General features: G+C 40.6%; 2 protein-coding genes across 5 annotated transcripts in view; one reads left to right on the forward strand and one right to left on the reverse strand.

Annotated features, from left to right (window-relative positions):
* Positions 1-4,157, forward strand: part of LOC119739704 (matrix metalloproteinase-21-like) — a 54,822-nt gene extending 50,665 nt beyond the window's left edge. For all 4 annotated transcript variants that reach the window (XM_038214729.1, XM_038214728.1, XM_038214730.1 and 1 more), the window contains one exon: positions 118-4,157. In XM_038214729.1, the coding sequence (XP_038070657.1) occupies positions 118-393 (276 nt within the window). In that variant the 3' untranslated portion in view covers positions 394-4,157. The remainder of the gene's footprint in view (positions 1-117) is intronic.
* Positions 4,158-8,680: 4,523 nt separating this feature from the next.
* Positions 8,681-12,862, reverse strand: LOC119739651 (lactadherin-like). Its single transcript, XM_038214662.1, has 5 exons — positions 12,738-12,862; positions 12,221-12,382; positions 11,219-11,360; positions 10,380-10,560; positions 8,681-9,504 (listed from the first exon to the last, which is right to left on the reverse strand). Exons 1-5 carry the CDS (start codon positions 12,781-12,783, stop codon positions 9,355-9,357), a joined length of 681 nt encoding a protein of 226 aa, XP_038070590.1. The 5' UTR covers positions 12,784-12,862; the 3' UTR covers positions 8,681-9,354.
* Positions 12,863-20,675: the final 7,813 nt, after the last annotated feature.

Genomic DNA, 20,675 nt, shown 5'->3' on the forward strand with positions numbered 1-20,675 from the left:
TGATGGTAAAACCAAGATAAGGGTGTGCTTTCGACCTTTTCATCAACTTCAACTTCTGGCATAGAATTATTTCATCTCGACCTCTTTCAACTCAAGTGCATTTTGTTTGCGTCACAGGTGTATGCTTACGACAGGCAAGAAGACGGCTGTTGTCTTAACAACTACCCCATGACCATCAGCTCGGCCTACCCCTACCGGTACTCTAGCGGTGGGCTTCCTGGTGACATAGATGCGGCCTACTACTCCATCCACAGTCGCAAGGTCTTCTTCTTCAAAGGGAACACCTTCTGGGAGAACGAGACCTACAATCCCAGCGCCAACACGGTGGTCAACAGAGTGGGGCCGGCCCAGCAATGGAACCAGCATTGGAACAATATCTGTGACGTCTGGTAATACACATACAAACATCCGGATGGTATCAGTATGGTGTGGCCCACTGCACTTGCGTGGTATGTGCGCGTACTTGGCGTTGCTGGCAAAATGCCTTCTTTACGCGTGTAGACATTTCTGCTTGACCTTTCCTCTTGTCATTTTTTCAAGAAGAACTTTTCAATACGACCTATTCTAGGCGAAGTTTCTGGGCAACATCTTCCCGGCTAAAGTGGCGTAAGCTGGGGCCTCTTTTAGTCAAAGTACAAGTTCTAACAATGTGTGCACATGTCAAGTGTGAACTTTGTAGCGTGTGCATCGGTAGCTGGCTACGACTGTTTTCCTGACAGAGTTTGCTGATGTGTTGGTCGAAGAAAAGGAACGGAAAACGCATCACAAAGCGCGTTTACATACCACGCAAGTTAGGAATGAATTGTGCAATCGAAGGAATACACTGCCCAGTCCGTCACATGGGAGGATATATGAATGTAAAAAAACAACTAATAAAAACGGGTCAAAATTGTATTTACCGATTTTTTTTTCGACGAACAGTATTAGTGGGAGTTACTCTGCAGTTAAAGCAGTTGCGAGGGGGCATGTTATTCAAGATGCAGTCTGTAAATTCCGTCCATTCTATATATTATTAAGGTAATGCTTGCTTTATAAGATTGCTTATTTTTATATATATTTTTTTTCTGTACCGCCACTTTAAAGTTTTCTGCCAGTCTGCAGAAGATTTCTATAGATACTGCAAGGAAAAGTCCCCGGCCAGTATACAGATACAGGCTCATGTTTCCGTTGTAACGATCATTATGTTTCTGTTTCTGTACGTGTGATGAACTTAAACAATGTACTGTGCCCTGTCTCAGGTACCGATTAACACTCTTGATTTTTTAAAATCAGTTTTGTAAATATGAGGTTAATCTCCGATATATCTTACTGTAAAATATGGCTTCCCTAGCCCTCTGCACTGCACACACCCATGCGGTGAATGTACTGTAGACTATTTCTCGTCAATTATTTTCCTTTACATATGGCAGTGTTTTCTATATGACGACCCCTAACGTGTGTTCAGTTTGCTGCCGTGCCGGGTATACCTCCTTGCAAAACTGCGCATGTGCGAAATTTTTGAACCATGCCCCCATTTTGCGGGTGTATACTGTTGTCCACGTTGCGCATGCGCGTGCATGTACGTTTCGGCCGGCGAGTATAGCCCAGCACGGTAGCACGCACAGCATGCCCAGCACGCAACCCTATAAGCTGGCCCTTCTCTCCCACGTGAATTATTAATGAAGTATATCGACGACGCATACCAATGCTATTGTGCCGAGTTCATAGGTAGCACTAACAACACTTTTTATTTTAGAAAGAGAGGTACCGTATAACCGTATACTAACAGCGAACAAAATTGATTTAATCCTAAAATAAGCAGCAGTGATGTTGCGAAAACTGACCTTCTGTCTGCGTCTCGAAAAATAGAAAAAAAGAACCAGGCATGATATATTTGAATGTTTGCTTGCCATCTAATAATGTGTTTGACAAATTACCAACCAAGCGGTGTTTCCAGTCAATATCAACAAAATCCACAAACAAAATTAAGACAGCTTTCTGCTAGCTAGACGTCAATAACTATGACTTGACTTATACACTTACGTCAATAAGTTCTATTTGTTCGATTTTAGTCTGTTCTCGAAGGACGTAAAATTCGTACCACACTGTCACACGATTTTTGAAACTTCGAAATCACAGTGCACCCTTTCGCGGTTTTCTCCTTTATTTTCTCCCGCGTTTCCCTTCATTTGTGTCCACATCTTCGATGAGGTATACAGAGTTACACCCTTTTGCACCGCTTCATTGGAATACTCGTAGAATACTAACCATAGAATTAGAATGTTAGAATTTTTTATCGAGGAAACAGATCGTCGGAAAGTTTGTCAGAATAGTTAACGATTTGCTAATAAAGGTGAAAGGGCAATTTCATTGAAGATGTAAATAATAAATGTGAACGTATTATTAATAAGTTTGTACAATCTAATAAAAGCAATAAGAATGTGTATTTATATATATTTTTCCTCTACCCAAATAGACTAGAAGTATGCTAACAATATTTTAAATAGTTTTTATCGTCTGCTCTTTGGCCAATTGGCTATTAAACTCTGACAAACTTTTCAACGATTAGGCTAGTTCTTCGAAATATTTGACCGGCATTGTGTATTAAATAGTAAAATTGCTTACGCCGTTTTTTAATTACGTAGCATGGAGTATTTTTATGACGCATATGTTTTTTTAAAACTTATCTTTAAACGTAAACCATGAGTATTTGAATTGAAAATGGTGATGGGAACAGGATACCAACCGATGACGTCATTGTGACATCATCGTGTCTAGACTTTGCCTACTAATTGATTGACAAGAGTGAATTGTAGTTAATTTTGTTTTGCCTTGCACAAATTAAACACTCGCTTGATGTTTTTTTTTTCAATAAATTTTAACTGTAGACATTTTAGCATCTTGACTACACGCACGTTGTGTTGATTAAAACCTTAAGAATTTTATTTTTATTAAAATAAAATTCGTTTAATGTAAAACGATCGTGGGACAGATTACACATTACTTAGAACCGAGGGATTGAAAACTTGCTTCAATGAAATGTTGACTGGAAAATTTTACTGTTAAATGACAAAAACATTAGAACAGTTTAAAGGTGTACGGATATGCATGGAAAAACATTGCAGAGCTGTAGCTCTGTAAAACAAAGTATGTTCAGTCCTTCAAAACGAATGGTAGTAAATGTACAATTAAATTTAATTATTAAAAGTATAAAATCAAAATGTATAATTCTGATGAAAATCGATTGGGTTGCTTAAACTAAGCTATCTAATAACTTGGTTAATAATTAATAACAGAATCCGTATATGATATCCAAGATAACAGCAACGTCAGTTGTTTTCACGGGCGTGGTTTTAAAAAGTTTTAGTGAAGTATACTCTAACGAAACATTTGATGGTATCATTGTAAAAGAACCCTTTTAAAAAAATTATAATTGGCTTTTTACTTTGGCTTAAAATAACCCTTTTTGGTCTGCCCAACACCAAGAAAGATGTATTATTTTATTTTTTTAATAACCTTAATTATTTGTTTTTGTTTCTGCCAGTGACGTTAAAAGTAGACGTATCAGAAGTTAGCCTGGAACCGACCAGGGACTATATTGTGAAATTATAAGAATTGCAAAATATTGTATCTTTTGTACTCCGTCCGATGTGTATTTTCATTACACGTATAATAAAGATTGTTTCGTACGAGGCTTAATTATTTGACAAAAAAAAATACTGTTACCATTTTATGTAATTAGTTTCCATTGTTCTCCACGAATGGATCATTAAGTGGGTTGCTTTTATTCTTAGAGAAAGAAACGACCTAAAAGATCGTTTTGATTAATACCCTTCATTTGAGAATGAACTATTCCGACACGAACTTTTTTTAACCGTCCCGCCAAAATTTTAAATAATAGTTTATATACAGCTTAAGGGTTTGTAAAAAAAATGTACAGAATAGAATATAAATATCACTTTCTTTGTCTTTTAGTATAATATTATGTCGCCGAACCATCATCCGAATAAGTTGTGTAATAAGGTGACACTGTACAATCAGTTACGCTTTGTGTGAAAGACAAAAACTTTGGGAATAAAGTTACGTTCTAATTTTTATGATTATATTATGCTTAATGTGTCCGTTGTATGGACAAAGTGATCAAATAAAAGAGTTTTAATATTTCTTAAAATACGGGATGACAAGTGTGCGATTGTCTATTATTTTGTCAGTACGATTCCATGGTCTAACTTCATTATTATCAGAATACCTTAGAGGGACAAGATTTAGGGTCGCCATGAAGCTGTCGCATATGCATGTTTGTGTCGCCATCAGTACCTTGAGAGGCGACCATTATTGCACTAATGTCGCCCTGGAGGTATATACCTCTAGGGGCGAGTCGCCCCTAGAAGTATGTATGTTTGTGTGGTCATCAGTACCTCTAGGGGCGAGTCGCCCCTAGAAGTATGTATGTTTGTGTGGTCATCAGTACCTCTAGGGGCGAGTCGCCCCTAGAAGTATGTATGTTTGTGTGGTCATCAGTACCTCTAGGGGCGAGTCGCCCCTAGAAGTATGTATGTTTGTGTGGTCATCAGTACCTCTAGGGGCGACTCGCCCCTAGAAGTATGTATGTTTGTGTGGTCATCAGTACCTCTAGGGGCGAGTCGCCCCTAGAAGTATGTATGTTTGTGTGGTCATCAGTACCTCTAGGGGCGAGTCGCCCCTAGAAGTATGTTTGTGTGGTCATCAGTACCTCTAGGGGCGAGTCGCCCCTAGAAGTATGTATGTTTGTGTGGTCATCAGTACCTCTAGGGGCGACTCGCCCCTAGAAGTATGTATGTTTGTGTGGTCATCAGTACCTCTAGGGGCGACTCTTTTTCAAAGGCACATTTGTTCCCAAATCGAATAGGAATGTGTTCAGGGTTACCTTAGGCATCTTTCCAGCAGGTTTCAAGGAATTTAAATATTTTGGCCAAAATTGGAAAAAAATACAAGGGGTTTAAATTTGGCCAAAAATTCACTTTTCTCAAAACAACGCAGAAATTCCTCTGGAGACGTGTGGAGCATGGATCAATATTCAAACACCCAAATTTTGGCAGATTTGGGTAAAAATCATCCAATTTTTGGAAGGAAATACTTCAAATAAAACATAATTTTGACTGTTTTACGCCAATTTTTGGCCAAATTTTCTTTTTAAAAGGCACATCTGCTCCCATGTGTTCAGAGTTACCTAAGGCATCTTTCCAGCAAGTGTTAAGGAACTTCATTTTTTTGGCCAAAATTGAAAAAAATACAAGGGGTTAGCCTTACATTTTTATCCAAATTTGGCCAAAAATTCACTTTTCTCAAAACAACGCAGAAATTCCTCTGGAGACGTGTGGAGCATGGATCAATATTCAAACACCCAAATTTTGGCAGATATTGGTAAAAATCATCCAATTATTGGAAGGAAATACGTGTAAATAAACAATAATCTTGACTGTTTTTACCCCAATTTCCGGCCACATTTTCTTTTTCAAAGGCACATCTGTTCCCAAATCGAATTGGAATGTGTTCAGGGTTACCTAAGGCATCTTTCCAGCAAGTTTCAAGGAATTTCATTTTTTGGCCAAAACTGAAAAAAATACAAGGGGTTAGCCTTACATTTTTATCCAAATTTGGCCGAAAATTGACTTTTCTCAAAACAACGCAGAAATTCCTCTGGAGACGTGTGGAGCATGGATCAATATTCAAACACCCAAAGTTTGGCAGATTTCAGTAAAAATCATCCAATTTTTAAAGCGAAATACATGTAAATAAACAAAAATGTTGACTGTTTTACCACAATTTTTAGCCAAATTTTCTTTTTAAAAGGCACATCTGTTCCCAAATCGAATTGGAATGTGTTCAGGGTTACCTTAGGCGTCTTTCCAGCAACTTTCAAGGAATTTCATTTTTTGGGCCAAAATTGAAAACAAATACAAGGGGTTAGCCTTACATTTTAACCAAATTTGGCCAAAAACTGACTTTTCTGCAAACAACGCAGAAATTCCTCAGGAGACGCGTGGAGCATGGATCAATATTCAAACACCCAATTTTGGCAAATACCGGTGAAAATCATCCAATTTTTGCAAGGAAATACTTCAAATAAAAAATAATTTTTAATAAAATAAGTTTCAAGGAATTTCATTTTTTTGCCAAAATTGAAAAAAAATACAAGGGGTTAGGCCAAAAAAAAAAGTCTCCGGTTTCTGGTATGCGCGCGCGTCGCCGTAGCCATGCGCGTCGGCAAAATGAAAAAGGTTTTTTTTCAATGAAAGATGATGTCTCAAAACCGCCAAACTCACTGGTTTGACTGGAATCCTGCTGCTGCACAATTTTAACGTGTTTTTAGATGGGGTTATGATCGAGAATAAGCTTTATGTGGCCTCTCTGGACTCCCATATATTTGCACTAAGTTTAGTCGGGCACCATTTGCAGTCATCAGTCGACATTTGAAGCAAAAAAGTCAGGTAAAAAAAAAAAAAAAAAGCCGCGTCGCCGCACCACTTTTTGGACAAGCTCCATACCAGAAACCGGAGACTTTTTTTTGTGGCCTTAGCCTTACATTTTTATCCAAATTTGGCCAAAAATTGACTTTTCTCAAAACAACGCAGAAATTCCTTTGGAGACGTGTGGAGTATGGATCAATATTCAAACACCTAAATTTTGGCAGATTTCGGTAAAATCATCCAATTTTTGGAAGGAAATATATGTAAATAAACAATAATTTTGACTGTTTTATCCCAATTATTTGCCAAGTTTTCTTTTTCAAAGGCACATCTGCTCCCAAATCGATTTGGAATGTGTTCAGGGTTACCTAAGGCATCTTTCCAGCAACTTTCAAGGAATTTCATTTTTTTGGCCAAAATTGAAAAAAAATAAAAGGGGTTAACCTTTTATTTTTAACCAAGATGAGTGACCTGGAACTGCTAACCTTCCAACCAGCCTTGTCAACGGTCCAGCGGTGATAAATTATTTGAAGGTTCAATTCCATTTGCCTCAAATCGATTAAACACAATTGTCTTGACAATTGGAAGAAAACGTTAAATAACAAATATAATAGAACCGAAACAATGTAGTGTTTCGTGCGCGAAAAACGCAACCCGAATCAAAGTCAACTTTCATGGATTGAAAACATTGTACTCGGTTTTCGGCCGATAACTCAAGGAATACTAGCCGAATAAATTGGAATTCTATTCAGTCATTAGCCATGATATCTAACACGAGTCTTTCGAATAACGAGGGAAATGATTGCAAAATTATATAAGCAAAACAATATAGCGTGTTAAGCGCGAAAAATGCAAGGCGATTTTTTCAACTGTAATGACACAAAAACAACACACTTGGTTTCGAGACAATTACCTAAAAAATACCTCTTACATTGAATCGTAATGTTTTGTTTTCATTTAGTATGATGTGTAACACAATTGTCTTGACAATTGGAAGTCGTGGTCAAATAACAAGTAGGCCTATAATAGAACCGAAACAATGTAGTGTTTCATGCCCGATAAACGCAACCCGAATCAAAGTCAACTTTCATGGATTGAAAATATCGTACTCGTTTTTCGGCCGATAACTCAAAGAATACTCATTGTAATAATTTGAAATTCCATCTATTATTGGTCGTGATGTTTAACACAAGTCTTTCGAATATCGAGAGAAATGATTGCATAATTAAAATGGTATTAGCAAACCAATGTAGCGTGTTAAGCGCAAAAAATACAAGGCGAATTTATTTCAACTTTCATGATACAAAAACAACATACTTGGTTTCCAGACAATAACTTAAAAAATACTTCTTACATCGAATCGTAATATTACATTAGTTAAGAATGATGTGTAATACAGTTGTCTTGAAAATTGGGAGAAGTCGTCAAGTAACAAAATAATATAACCGAAACAATGAAGTGTTTCAAGCGCAAAAAACGCAACCCGAATCAAATGCAACATTCGTGGAATAAAAAACATTGTAGGCCTACTCGGCTTTCGGCCGATAACTCAAGGAACACTCGTTGTAATAAATTGAAATTCCACCTAGTTATTGGCCATGATATCTAACAGAAGTGTTTCGAATATCGAGAGAAATGATTGCATAATTAAAATAATATAAGCAAAACATTGTAGCGTATTAAGCGCGACAAATACAAGGCGAATTTATTTCAACTTTCACTTCACACAATAACAACACACTTGGTTTCCATGACAATACCGTAATATACACTGTTTACATTGAATCGCATTTTTTTTTATTCATCTAGTGTGATGTGTACACAATTGTCCTAAAAATTGGGAGAAGTTGTCAATTAACAAAAAAATCTAACCGAAACAATGTAGTGTTTTATGCGCGAAAAACGCAACCCGAATCAAAGTCAACTTTCATGGAATGTAATATCGTGCTGGGTTTTCGGATGATAACTCGAGGACGGAGGAATAGTCGTCGTAACAAATTCAAATTTCATCTAGTTATTTGCCACGATTCCTAACACACTGTCGAATATCGAGAGAAATGGTACCAAGATGGCCGCCCGACCGGGCCCTTTTCAAGATGGCCGCCAGTATTTTTTATTAAATGGCCGCCACTTGGACTCACGAATGACATACCAGCTTATGGGCTAGATGCAACAGACAAAGAGGCCAGAATGATGTCACTGTTTAAAATTTATCACTTTTTCGTGTTAAAAAAAAAAGAAATAAAGGAGGCGGCCTCCAAAAAGGAAGCGGACGGGGACGCTAAACATGTTTTTTTTTATTTGGCCTAAAATAATAATCAGAACAATGAAGCGTGTTAAGCGCGAAAATACAAGGCGAATTAATCGCAAGATACTCGTTTTCCAACAATAACTCTGGAAATACCTCATGTATCGCACTGAAATTACATTTGATGATTTGGCATGATATATAACACAAGCCTGTTGAATGTCAAGACAAATCACCGAACAATAGAAATAATATAAGCAACACAATGTAGTGTTTTAGGCGTGAAAAATGCAATCCCAATTGAAGTCAACTTCCATCAGGAAATATAATAAATGAAACAAATACAACATTTTTGTTGTCCAAACAATAACTCCAGAAATACCTCATGCATCAAACTGAAATTACATTTGGTAATTTGACATGATATATAACACACGCCTGTTGAATGTCAAGAGAAATTGTCGAACAATGGAAATAATATACGCAAAACAATGTTGTGTGTTAAGTGCGAAAAATGCAATCCCAACTGAAGTCAACTTTCATTGTTGATCAAAATAATTACACTCGTTGTGGCCACAATAACTCGAGAAATACCTGTTGTGATGAAAATAAATTTTGAAAATTGATTGGTTCTAATGTTTTACACAAATCTACATAATTTCATCACGACATAGTTGTTCACTGAGGGCACTGAATCACCTCGAACCGGAAACCGACTGATACGATCCAACGCTGTATCTCAATGCGGACAACAGACGCCATGACCGACTGGTTGAAGAAATTGGTGTGTGGGGTAGAAGCATGGTGGATATCACCGCCATCAAACACCTGACAAACGCAACCAGAAAGTAGGGGTGTGCAGTGTGCTATAATGGGGTGATTTTCTCCTTTTTTTAGGGGGGGAGATGCATTTCCCGCGCTGGTTTCCAGTTTCACCTCGAAAATAGATTTGTTTTTCCAATTGCTATTTTCCTAGCAATATAAAATGTATTCATTTTTGAATGAGACATCGAACGAAAAGAAATTCCACCGACGTTTAGTTGGGCCCTATTGAATTATTTCTTCACAAAATTCGAATTATTGGCTGGCAGACAATAATTTGGCTCTCGCAGGACGGGTTCATTTTGTGCGCAAAATGAACGCCATTTTTTTTCAGAGGGTTGCATACGCCCAAAATTGGGATAAAGTAATTTTTCGTCACAACAAAACATGCAAATTAGAAAATCGGTCGGGAGGAAAACAAATATCGATTTTGGGAGAGCACGGGGAAGGCCTATGCATGTTTAAATATCCTTTCTGAGTGATATCCGTTTGATATTTCCCCGGTTTGCAGCATTGCTCATGTTGCTAGCATCGTGCGTGACTTTGGGGTAAAAACAGAATCAATTCGCCGTTGCGCCGGAGTTACGAACACACGATTGTTTTCGAAGTTAAAATGTTACAATCTTGTCCCGCAAATATGCAGTATTACATTTCATATTAATACGAGCAAATTGGAAAGGAAAGATATAATTACAATGATCGTGAAAACACATTTTGAACGTTGGAAGTAACAACACCAAGTACACGATATAAATCCATTACTAGCCAATTGCGGTATCGAATTTAGGATACAGGAAGAAAGTTTCCTATCCAGGGCTTACTACTGGAAACGAGGTTGGAAATAAAGTCAGCACTGTTGACTAAGTGGTGTTGTTACATACCGTGATATCCCCGTTGTCATCCCTGACGTACTCGTAGCTAGATGACAAAGGTGTAGGGTTGTATGACACCTTAAACTCCCTCACAAGCCATGTACTAAACTGCAGTTGAATACCTTGTGTGATGACGCCAGACACTCTGGTAGTTTGGACCAGATCTACCTCGATCCAACTGCCATAAGGACTGCAAGAACAAGATGTTCAGTCATTAAACAAAAACGGGTTTGTGCTTCTGCTCGTATAATGTACACAACTCCCTGTACAGTGGTAACGGGTGGTTGTATGGTGAGATCATTCTACAATCCAACAAGAGAATTCTGGCTCTATGCAGACACAAGGGCGGATCCGGGGGGGGGGGGCAAAGGGGGCCATGCCCCCCCCCCCCCCAAAAAAAAAACCGAAACCAATTGGGTTTTTTTATGCGACGTCGCAATAAAGGCAGGCAATGAGTACACCACCGTCTTTTCCTAAAAAAAACATTGGCTAAAGTGGTCAGAAATTGCCTCAGATCGCACCACAGAGCATCGAGAATCCAAAAGAAATTCGGGGCCCTTAAGCGGGCCCCGAACCCCACGCCGTAATTTTTTGACCCACTTTTTGGGAGACACAAAAAAAAATTGTGGTCCCCCCAAAAAATTGTGTTCTGGATCCGCCCTTGTGCAGACAGCACATTTTATAAAGAAACAAAAAAGCTGCATGGCGATAATGTGTTTGATTCCCTCCCAGTGGTCTCCCCCATCTCTCTCCCTGCCCTCTCTAGGCCGGAGTGAGGTGGTAGGCTTATGTTCACGGAATCCATTACTGCAACAACGTCACACTAAACACTCAACTTTAACACTCACAAGCGTGGTCTCCAATACGACGGACCATTCAGTCGTCCGTGTGCAGCACTCGGACTCCGATCCCCATCATCTGATGACCGAATGCGCTCATCCGGAATGCTACCGTCTTCTAAACCCAAACGACGAGGATTCAGACAACCACCTCGGGTCAAAGTAAAATAAAGACTGGAATCAGATTCATTTTTTTACCCTATATGCAGACGGTCCCGATCATGGGCATTGCCAGGATTTATTTCCAGAGGGGGACAAAGTACATTGTTTCCCCCAAATCCCTATAATTCCCAGCATTTTCCAGATTTATCATTTTTTCGAGGGTGGGCAGGGACATGCCCCCAACGCATTAAATTAACAACAATATGACTTCGTGCCTCTTTTTTTTCTTTCCCCTGACCACAGTTTTCTCAAAGGCAAGAATAGCTGGCGTAAAAACCTAACAACTGCAGATTATACAAGACTGGGGAAAACAGACAAACAAACCAAAACAAAACTTACAACAACAACAACAACAACAACAACAACAACAACAACAACAACAACAACAACAACAACAGCAACAACAGCAAAACCACAAACAAACACCCAACAAACCAACAAACAAAGAAACAAAACAAGACAGGATAAGACTAAACAAAATGAAACAAAACAAGACAAGTCAAGACAAGACAAGAGACAAGACAAGACAAGACAAGACAAGAGACAAGACAAGACAAGACAAGACAAGACAAGACAAGACAAGACAAAACAAAACAAAACAACAAAACAAAACAAAACAAAACAAAACAAAACAAAACAAAACAAGACAAGACAAGACAAACAAAACAAGACAAGACATGACAATGACAATGCAATTAATCATAATGCAATGTACATGTATTGTAGGGAATCGATCAAGCGAATCTTTCACCGCTCACGTGATAAGGTCACGTGGATGCAAAACCTCAATACGCAATAATGCATCATGAAATCATCTTTTCACCCCTAAAATGAATCACATGGGCTTACCTGTTGCAACAACATCACATGACCTTGGACATCGTGCCCTTACGAAGTCCTTGAAATGTTTGATCCACTGGTAAATGTCCGGATTCTGCAAGTCCGGCATTGGCAGACGGCCAATATAGCAAACCTTAGGTTTGGCCTCCACACCGTCCATGAATACTAGAACTTTGGATATTGGCAGAAAATAAATACATACACAAGTCATGTATTACACTGTAAACCTTAAAAAAAAAACCAGAAGCAACATCAGCAGCAAAGCGGCCAAACCAAAAATGGAAAACCACAAACTAAAATCCCAAACCAAAATAAGAGAAACCAAAAACCAAAATAAAACAAACCAAAGCAAAGTCAACAAACATTCCCAAGCCTCCCCCCTCAAATAAAAATAAAAATACCAAAAGCAGAAATTAACGCTACTGCAAAGAGCTCCTTTGCCAAAGAAGTGCATCTGATTTACTTGCCACAAAATGTTTTTTTTAATGAATAAATAAAAGAGACATTTCTGTTCACAAAAGCTTACCACTGATTGTTGCAAAGAAAACCACAACAGCCCATCTCCCCGACATGTTGGTTAGTTCCGCAGTATCGGTATACTGGTGCTAATTGTTCAGAAACAAAGCGCACGGTACTTGCTCTGTCCTGCAATCTACATCAACCGCGAACGACTCCCCCCCCCCCCCCCTCTCTCTCCCCCTCCTCCTTCCACGGGTCCACACACGGCTTGAATAATTGGATTGTTTTGCATCGGAGCGTAACACCAATCGCTTTATGAACAACTCGGACCTGCAATTTTTACAAATGAGCTTTTTGAGAAATGAAAACCGCTGCATGCACGCTTGAAGCACATGTGGCTCGTACATCAGATTCCCTCCTAGTCAGGTGGCATAATAATGGTCGGTATCGTGACTGACTGGTCCAACGCACCAAACTTGATTCGAAAAAATATAGTTCCGCAATTTATGTTTTATTTATTTATTTTTTATTTACGTAATCTTTAGTGAGGGTAGCTCCGATCAGTGCAGGGCACTGCTTTCCATGCAGGCCCTCAATATGAGAAATATGAGACCCACAAGGTGCTGCGGCGCATATTGCAGCCACTGGGGCAAACCCCTTCTCTTAGCGATAAGTGTTACTGGGTTCTTTAACGTGCATTACACAACACACGGGACCTACGGCTTTACGTCCCATCCGAAGGACGAAGCAATAATGGTTAAGTGCCTTGCTCAAGGGCACAAGTGTCCGGGCCCGGGCTCGAACCCACGCCACTGTTGCCTCTGAAACACCAGAGCATGAGTCCGGTGATCTTAACCGCTAGGCCATGACACTCCACAAATGCAATGTCGGTACACTGGTGCTAATTGTTCAGCAACAAAGCGTAGGGTCGTTGCTCTATGCTGCAATCTACAACCGAGATCAATTCTGACTCCCCCCTCCTCCCCGGCTATAATTGGAGTGGTTTGTATCTGAGCGTAACATCAATCGCTTTATGAACAACTTGGACCTGCAATTTCTACAAATTAGCTTTTTCAGAAATGAAAACCGCTGCACTCACTTGAATCACCTGTGGCTCGTACAACAGATTCTCTCTCTCTCCCCCTCCCCCTCCCCCCCCCCCCCCCCCCCCCCCCCTTGGGGGAAGTTGAAGTGAGCCACGATTAAGCATATTGGTATACGACGAAATGGCATGGCGGTTAGCGGCAGGGTACAGGAAAATGGTGATGAACTCGGGGAGAACTCAGTGACGACACAAAAACAGAGAGAGATTCGCGTTTGTTTCAGCTACAAGTACAAACTCAAGGCAATCACGGAGTGACGTTTGTTTTTAATTGTTGTCTGTTTAAGTTGTTTTGTTCATGAATCCGTGCAAGTTACTGTAAAATGCATGTACAAGTTATTTTGATATTGTTGAAACCCACAAAATTGGAAAAGAAGAGGAGCTCCAAGTGGTCACAATGAACCTTACTGTTTGTAAAATTGAAACAAGACACGGCAAGCCTCGTATTAAAAGCTGGTCTTAGAGTGGGCAAAATTCTAGTCGTAATGGGATTATTGTATGAGACGAACTTGGGGGAGTTTTTCATGCACGTGGTCTACATAGTGAGCCGGATTTAACCCATTCATTGGCCTTACGTACACGGGGAAATCGTTTTTCAAACTTTTGGGCCAAGGTGATGGGACTTGAGCAAGGCTAATGAACAAGTCGGTCAGATATCCTGCGCGCGTCTCAAGAATTATGTTTTGTACATTTTGTAGAGTGAGAAGCAGCCCTTGGTTTCTCTGTACTTTTGAACGTGGAAGATTGCTGGACTATAGACTCACATTTTGTTTTATTTTCTGAAACAGTGGCAGTATTAATATGTTGAAACACACAGCATGTGGGTGGTTATGAATATTGAAACTGCTTTTGATAAGATACAAAAAATATATATACCGGCGAATCAACCCGACAGTATCAAGAGGGCTTCGCCCCCTTGAATAAAAAGGGGCTCTGCGCCTTTTACCCCCGCCAAGGCAACGACAGCCCTACAACCCCCCCCCCCCCCCCACCCGTTTTGATTGTGGGCCACCGTCTAAAAAAACTCTGGAATCGCGTCTGGGTACACGATTTGCTTAGGCCAAAAAAAAAAGTCTCCGGTTTCTGGTATGCGCGCGCGTCGCCGTAGCCATGCGCGTCGGCAAAATGCAAAAAAAAAAATTTTTCAATACAAGATGATGTCTCAAAACCGCCAAACTCACTGGTTTGACTGGAATCCTGCTGCTGCACAATTTTAACGTGTTTTTAGATGGGGTTATGATCGAGAATAAGCTTTATGTGGCCTCTCTGGACTCCCATATATTTGCACTAAGTTTAGTCGGGCACCATTTGCAGTCATCAGCCGACATTTGAAGCCTAAAAAAAAAAAAAAAAACAGGTAAAAAAAAAAAAAAAGCCGCGTCGCCGCACCACTTTTGGAGCAAGCTCCATACCAGAAACCGGAGACTTTTTTTTTTGCCTTATGTACGTTTCACAGCACTGGTGATGCATAGGAGCTATACCGGTGTCATATGCAATTTTAACTCCTATGAAATCCGGTCCCTTTGACCGCATATGGACGCTCACTCTCCCCCTCTCACCTGTCGCTGTCTTAACTACGACATGCGCAATACAACAAATGAGTTGGTGTTTCATTGAGTCTAAATTTCAAACCATACCTGTCCTGACATCACTAGGAGCAACTTATGCGTGTGCACAAAAGTGGCTCAACACGGGTTGAACGAACGCTAGGGACGAAGCGCTTAGTAGAAGGCCGTTGCGTGCGAAGGCTGGATTGGTCGGCTTTTTTTCCCGGGGACGACTGCACCGTACGTGTTTACGGCGAGTGGGCCCGGCGGCAAAAATAAATGCCAACAAATCGCAACAGTCGCGCGCCGATGAATAGAACTGGTGGTTTTAATTAGTGGAAGTATTTAGGGCCTAATAAGTCGTTTACATTGAATAATGAATTATTATGGTTTTCCAATGCAATGCCAGATTAATTTTGAAAGTCTTATTAAGTAGACGGGGCTACAGGTAGGTTAGGTTTTTTTTAATAGCAATAAGCAGCCAAACATGTATGTGTCACTGTAATAATAGTCTCTCTATTCTCTCTATTCCAAATGCAAGGTTCAACAAACAGAGCTGAGTTGAACGGGATTGGAACCTGCGACCTCCAGAATACCCTTTCAAGCAACAGGGTTACACAGAGGTCTTTTCTCAATTGGAGAAATCACCAGTTTTTAAGAAACATTCTACGATACTTTTTCGACAAGAATGAAAGCTTTTCCGCAGTCCGTGCGACTCAGAATTATCGCAGTGTTGAGTCAAAACTGGCGGTAATTTGTTTTGGTAACGTGAAAATTATGTAGATGTTAAGGTATGCGGTATTAACACCGTGTAGAGATCTATCTTGTTTGTGCCTTAATTAGGTTCTGAGAAGTAACCGGTTTAGTAACTCGACCTATTTAAACAGTAAGCATACACGCTCTGTCCGCCTTGAGACCATGGGCGTCGCGAGGGGGGGGGGGGGGGGGGGCAAGGGGTTGCCCCCTCCCCCGGAAAAGAAAAAAAAAAGATGTGAGAAGTCACATTTGCTATTAACATTCAACAAAATGGGCATCTGCAGGGGTGTCAATGGGGGTGGTGTGGGCAATTGGGCAACCTCGAAAAAATGATAAATTGAGAATAATTATGCTAGAGAAAGTACAAGGGTTTGGGGGGAAATGTGCTTTGCCCCCCCCCCCCCTCCCCCTAGAAAAATCCTGGCGACGCACATTCTTGAGACGGACACGATGTGTACAACTCGTCAAAGGTTAGCGCTGTCAGGTTTTTACTAGTGCTACGCCAAACAACCCCTCCCCCAACCCCTTCCTTATGGACTTCGCGCGTGCGTTACCCCTGAACAAAAAAAGAATATCACAATGTTTTGAGAAGAGTCAAACGGCTTCAATAGCGAACACTGCCATTCCCTCGCTGGCTATTTTCCTTAGCACGCAATGTTTTCCGTCTTGTCAAAACATGTGTTTGCAAACCAAGCCGACTTTCTTTTTTCCTCTCTCAGAGGGCGGGGCTTCTTTGTAAAGCGTCCCCAAACAAATTGGCGTGCCCCCTCCCCCCCCCCCCCCTCAAAGAGGGACAAGAATAGATCGAAGGTTTGGGCCCACAATCGCATTCCCAACACTCCGTTTTTTTTTTAGCACTATGAAACACTCTGGCAAACTGCTGCTAAATTCGACTGATACTATCACTTTCACTTAGAACTGTTGAATAGTCCCTTCTCGATCTTTTAATTGTATTCTGAAACAAAAATGTAATAAATAGGCACGCGTATAAAACACGGGAGAGAAATGGTAAATTGTTAAAGTATTAAAGTAGACATTATATAAACGATCAAGTATTGTGTCCAAATGTGACGAACTTCTTCAGCGCCCCGCCCCCTCAACCCCCTCCCCCCGCCTATATTGTCTTGCTGTGAAAAACAGAAGTATTATCCATATACTCATCGAAAAATACTATCAAATGAGAAAAACAGGGATTAACTTTCAAAGCATGTGTTCGTGAAGTAATAATACAAAAATGTAATTATCTTATTGTTCAAAACACTGACATTTAGACAAACAGTATATAATGTAGACTTAAAATAATTAGATTGAAGAAATTTGAGCTATAGAAGATCAAGAAAAATTGCAACATAAAGTGTTAATTGCCTACAAATATCAATCTGCCAATCTCGCTAGCGTGACAATCAAACACGTTCGCGTGGATAATTTTTCAACAGGAACATGGGGTATTTTTTTCGGGAAATAAAAAAGACGAGAAAATTAACATTTCGAGTGGGAAGAGAATTTTTGGTTTGGCAAAGGAAATTTGAGCCCGTGCTTGCCACATACCTTATCAAGGGCTTTGCCATTAATCTTTTACCACTGCGGACCGTGACAGGTTGAAAAAATAAGTTTGGTAATGCGCACTCGAACGTTTAATCCTTTTTGATGTCAATGGTTTTGTTGGCACACATTGCGTGCAAAGGGCCGGACCAAAACGAAAGTTTTGCGTCCAAAGGGAAGCCATGAAAGTATCGGCCTTAGATGATGTTGTTGTGGAACAACAGAACTCAGGGGTCATTTCTCTTCTGATTTGACGGTCAGTTGCCCGTCGCTTACCTGGGAAAATTCTGGCCGAGATTACCCGCCACTTTTTCATCAACAGTGATACAAAAATGACGTGTTCGACACTCGGCGTTTCGAACAAAATGATATATGGACAGGTACAACAACAATGAAATCTTTTTAAACTGAAAGTATTCGATTTGTTCGTTACTATATGCATGATTTGAGATAAACGCCGAGTGTACCGATGTCCCCTTCAGGCTAGAAAACAAAGTGGGATCATACAATTATCTCAACCCAATGCATAGTTTTAGACGGATAACCTTGACAAAAAATAGTCGGGGTGTTTGATATGAAGGGGGAGGGGGCTGAGTGAGGGCGGCCGGGGAACATGCCCCCGGGGAAGTTGAATCTACGATACTTTCTCCTGCATTCTAAGGCAATTTAAGAATAAATGTATGAACTTTAGCATTCCATTGATTATTTTTGACCCCATTTGACTAGTATCATAAATTAACCAGCGGCTGAACCAGGCCCGTCGCCAAGGGAAGGGGGGGGGGGGGGCGGTGGGGCCGGGCCCCCTTGGCGAGCAATTCCCCCCCCCCCCCCCACGGCAGAAGCCAAACATATGTATTTTTGTATTTTTTTTATGGTAGTGGGCCCCCCCTAGTTGGTACTATGCCCCCCCCCCCCCGATGCTCAGGGCTGACGACGGGCCTGGGCTGAACGGGGTAGAGGAGAGGGGTGCAATCCCCGCCCCCTCTAGATCCGCCACCGTAAATAGGCCCTTGTGGGCCAAATCACGATTGTGTACTGTAACGTTTTCTCTTTTTAATATGGAGACTTTTGTAGCCCCTGCACTTGAGGGTTTGTAAAAATGGAAGTTCCCGTCTCTAAATCAGAGCTGCTTTTATAGGGGGTGATCATTATTTTGAGGACAACAAATCTCCAAGAAGTCATCCATTACACGCCCGATAAATTGAACACAATGCAAAAGAGGCTACATCAAGCTTTAATTTGATGTATATCTTGATCATCAGTGAAAATTGTTGGTATTTTCCTCATATTTCTTTTTGGAAGTGGGGAATTTATCAAAGTTGCCTGTGGGAATTGATTTACTGACGGTCTGCAACCATAAGCCTATAAACGCGCGTTATTCGCCGTGAAAAAGTATACCGGGAGAAAAACCTTGCAGCCAAGGCGACAAGAAGCCCGTACAATAACCCCGCCCTCGACTGCTGGTCAAGAAGGAAGAGAACCCCCAAAGGCGCTTCTTGCACTGGTTGTCGTACCAAAGTAAAGTAAACAGGCACGAGCCATTCAGCCACACGGATGGTCTGTGGTAACCTGTCAAAAGTAGGCATCTCCACACTTTCATGACCTCCCTTTCTTCCACCGCCGGGGAGGAGGCAACGGCTAGCGGGGCCAGCGAGCCAAAGCCCCGGTGCGAGTTTCTGCTGTTCTCGGCCAGCCAGGTGTCTGCGTGCGTGCAGTGGGACTGACTAAGTGACTTAACAACAAAGCCGTGAGCCGGGATGAAACCCCACCTCTGCTGGCTTTTGGCCTGCTAATACCCAAAGCAGAACCCACTGAGCTGCACTCCCCGTCCGCGGGGCCGTGTCGCCAAAGATGGAATAATCTTGCCTGTAACTTTCTTTTTGCCACCCGTGGTTCTTGGCAACTAGTGGTTAGCAAACTACATGTATAGGCGGCACGGCTAAATCTCTCTCTTCAGGGGCAGATCTAGCTGTCAGGAAACGGGGATGTTGGGGGGGGGGGTGATATGAAGGGGGGGGGGAGGGGTGTTGACATTAAGGGGGTGGAAATCCACGATGCTTTCTCCGATATATTCTAAAGTAGTTTGAGAACAAAGGAACTTTAGCATTCCACTTATTAGTTTTGGCTAACTTTACTACCAAGATAATATTAGTCAGCGGCTGTGCGGGGGGGGGGGGGGGGTGCGACCCCACCCACCCCCTCTAGATCTACTACTGCTCTTCTATATGCTGTGTCAACTGTAAGTGGCCGTGAACACAACATTTTCAATCGGTGGTAAAAAACAAAACAACAGTTCAAATGCAATTTTGTGAGGATCTATGTGGTATATGGAGAAAAGGCACTTCTTTTTAGCCTCAGGCTAAGTTATTGGTGTGGAAGTTATGTCGAAATAAAGGCCTACAAACGGGCGGTGAAATCGGGTGGAAGGTTGTTACTCTAATACTTTTAGTAACATAATTGGCCTATCATATCATTTCCAAAATATTTCTGGAAAAAATGCAGAAACTCTTTCAAAACACAAACATGTTCAGCAGGATGGGTTGCCATCCGGCTCTTTTAGGGTTAACGCATCCATTATTATATCATTTGACAATCTATTTAGATATTGTTTTAGGAACAATTGAGAACATGTCCACACAAAAGTAAAGCACATTACTATATTATCAAGGTTGTGCTTTGTTTTCCTTTATTAAGAAAACAATCCAATCAAAGTTAGAAAATTATACAAGCACTGAAGAATATTAATAGCCTCCCTTTGAAAATTCTGGGTTTGATTTTCTTCACTTTTTGCTTTGCTGTTTACTTCAATAAATAAAAACATTTTAAAAGTAGACTTTAAAACTTCTTCGTTTTATTTAAACAATAATCTTTTCTGTTAATTTAGATGAATTTAAAATGAACGTCTGGGAACAATGATTTACGGGAGGGAAAAATGAAAATGCAAAAAAAAGATGAAAAATTGCTTTAATAAAAGTATTGATTCATTCTGTTCAAAATGATCACGTGACGCAAAATGCCAAGAACTTATTTTAGGTTATATTTTCCGTGCCAACCCAAG

This window comes from Patiria miniata, unplaced genomic scaffold (genome assembly GCF_015706575.1).
Source record: "Patiria miniata isolate m_02_andy unplaced genomic scaffold, ASM1570657v1 HiC_scaffold_4, whole genome shotgun sequence".
NCBI classification, from domain to species: Eukaryota; Metazoa; Echinodermata; class Asteroidea; order Valvatida; family Asterinidae; genus Patiria; species Patiria miniata.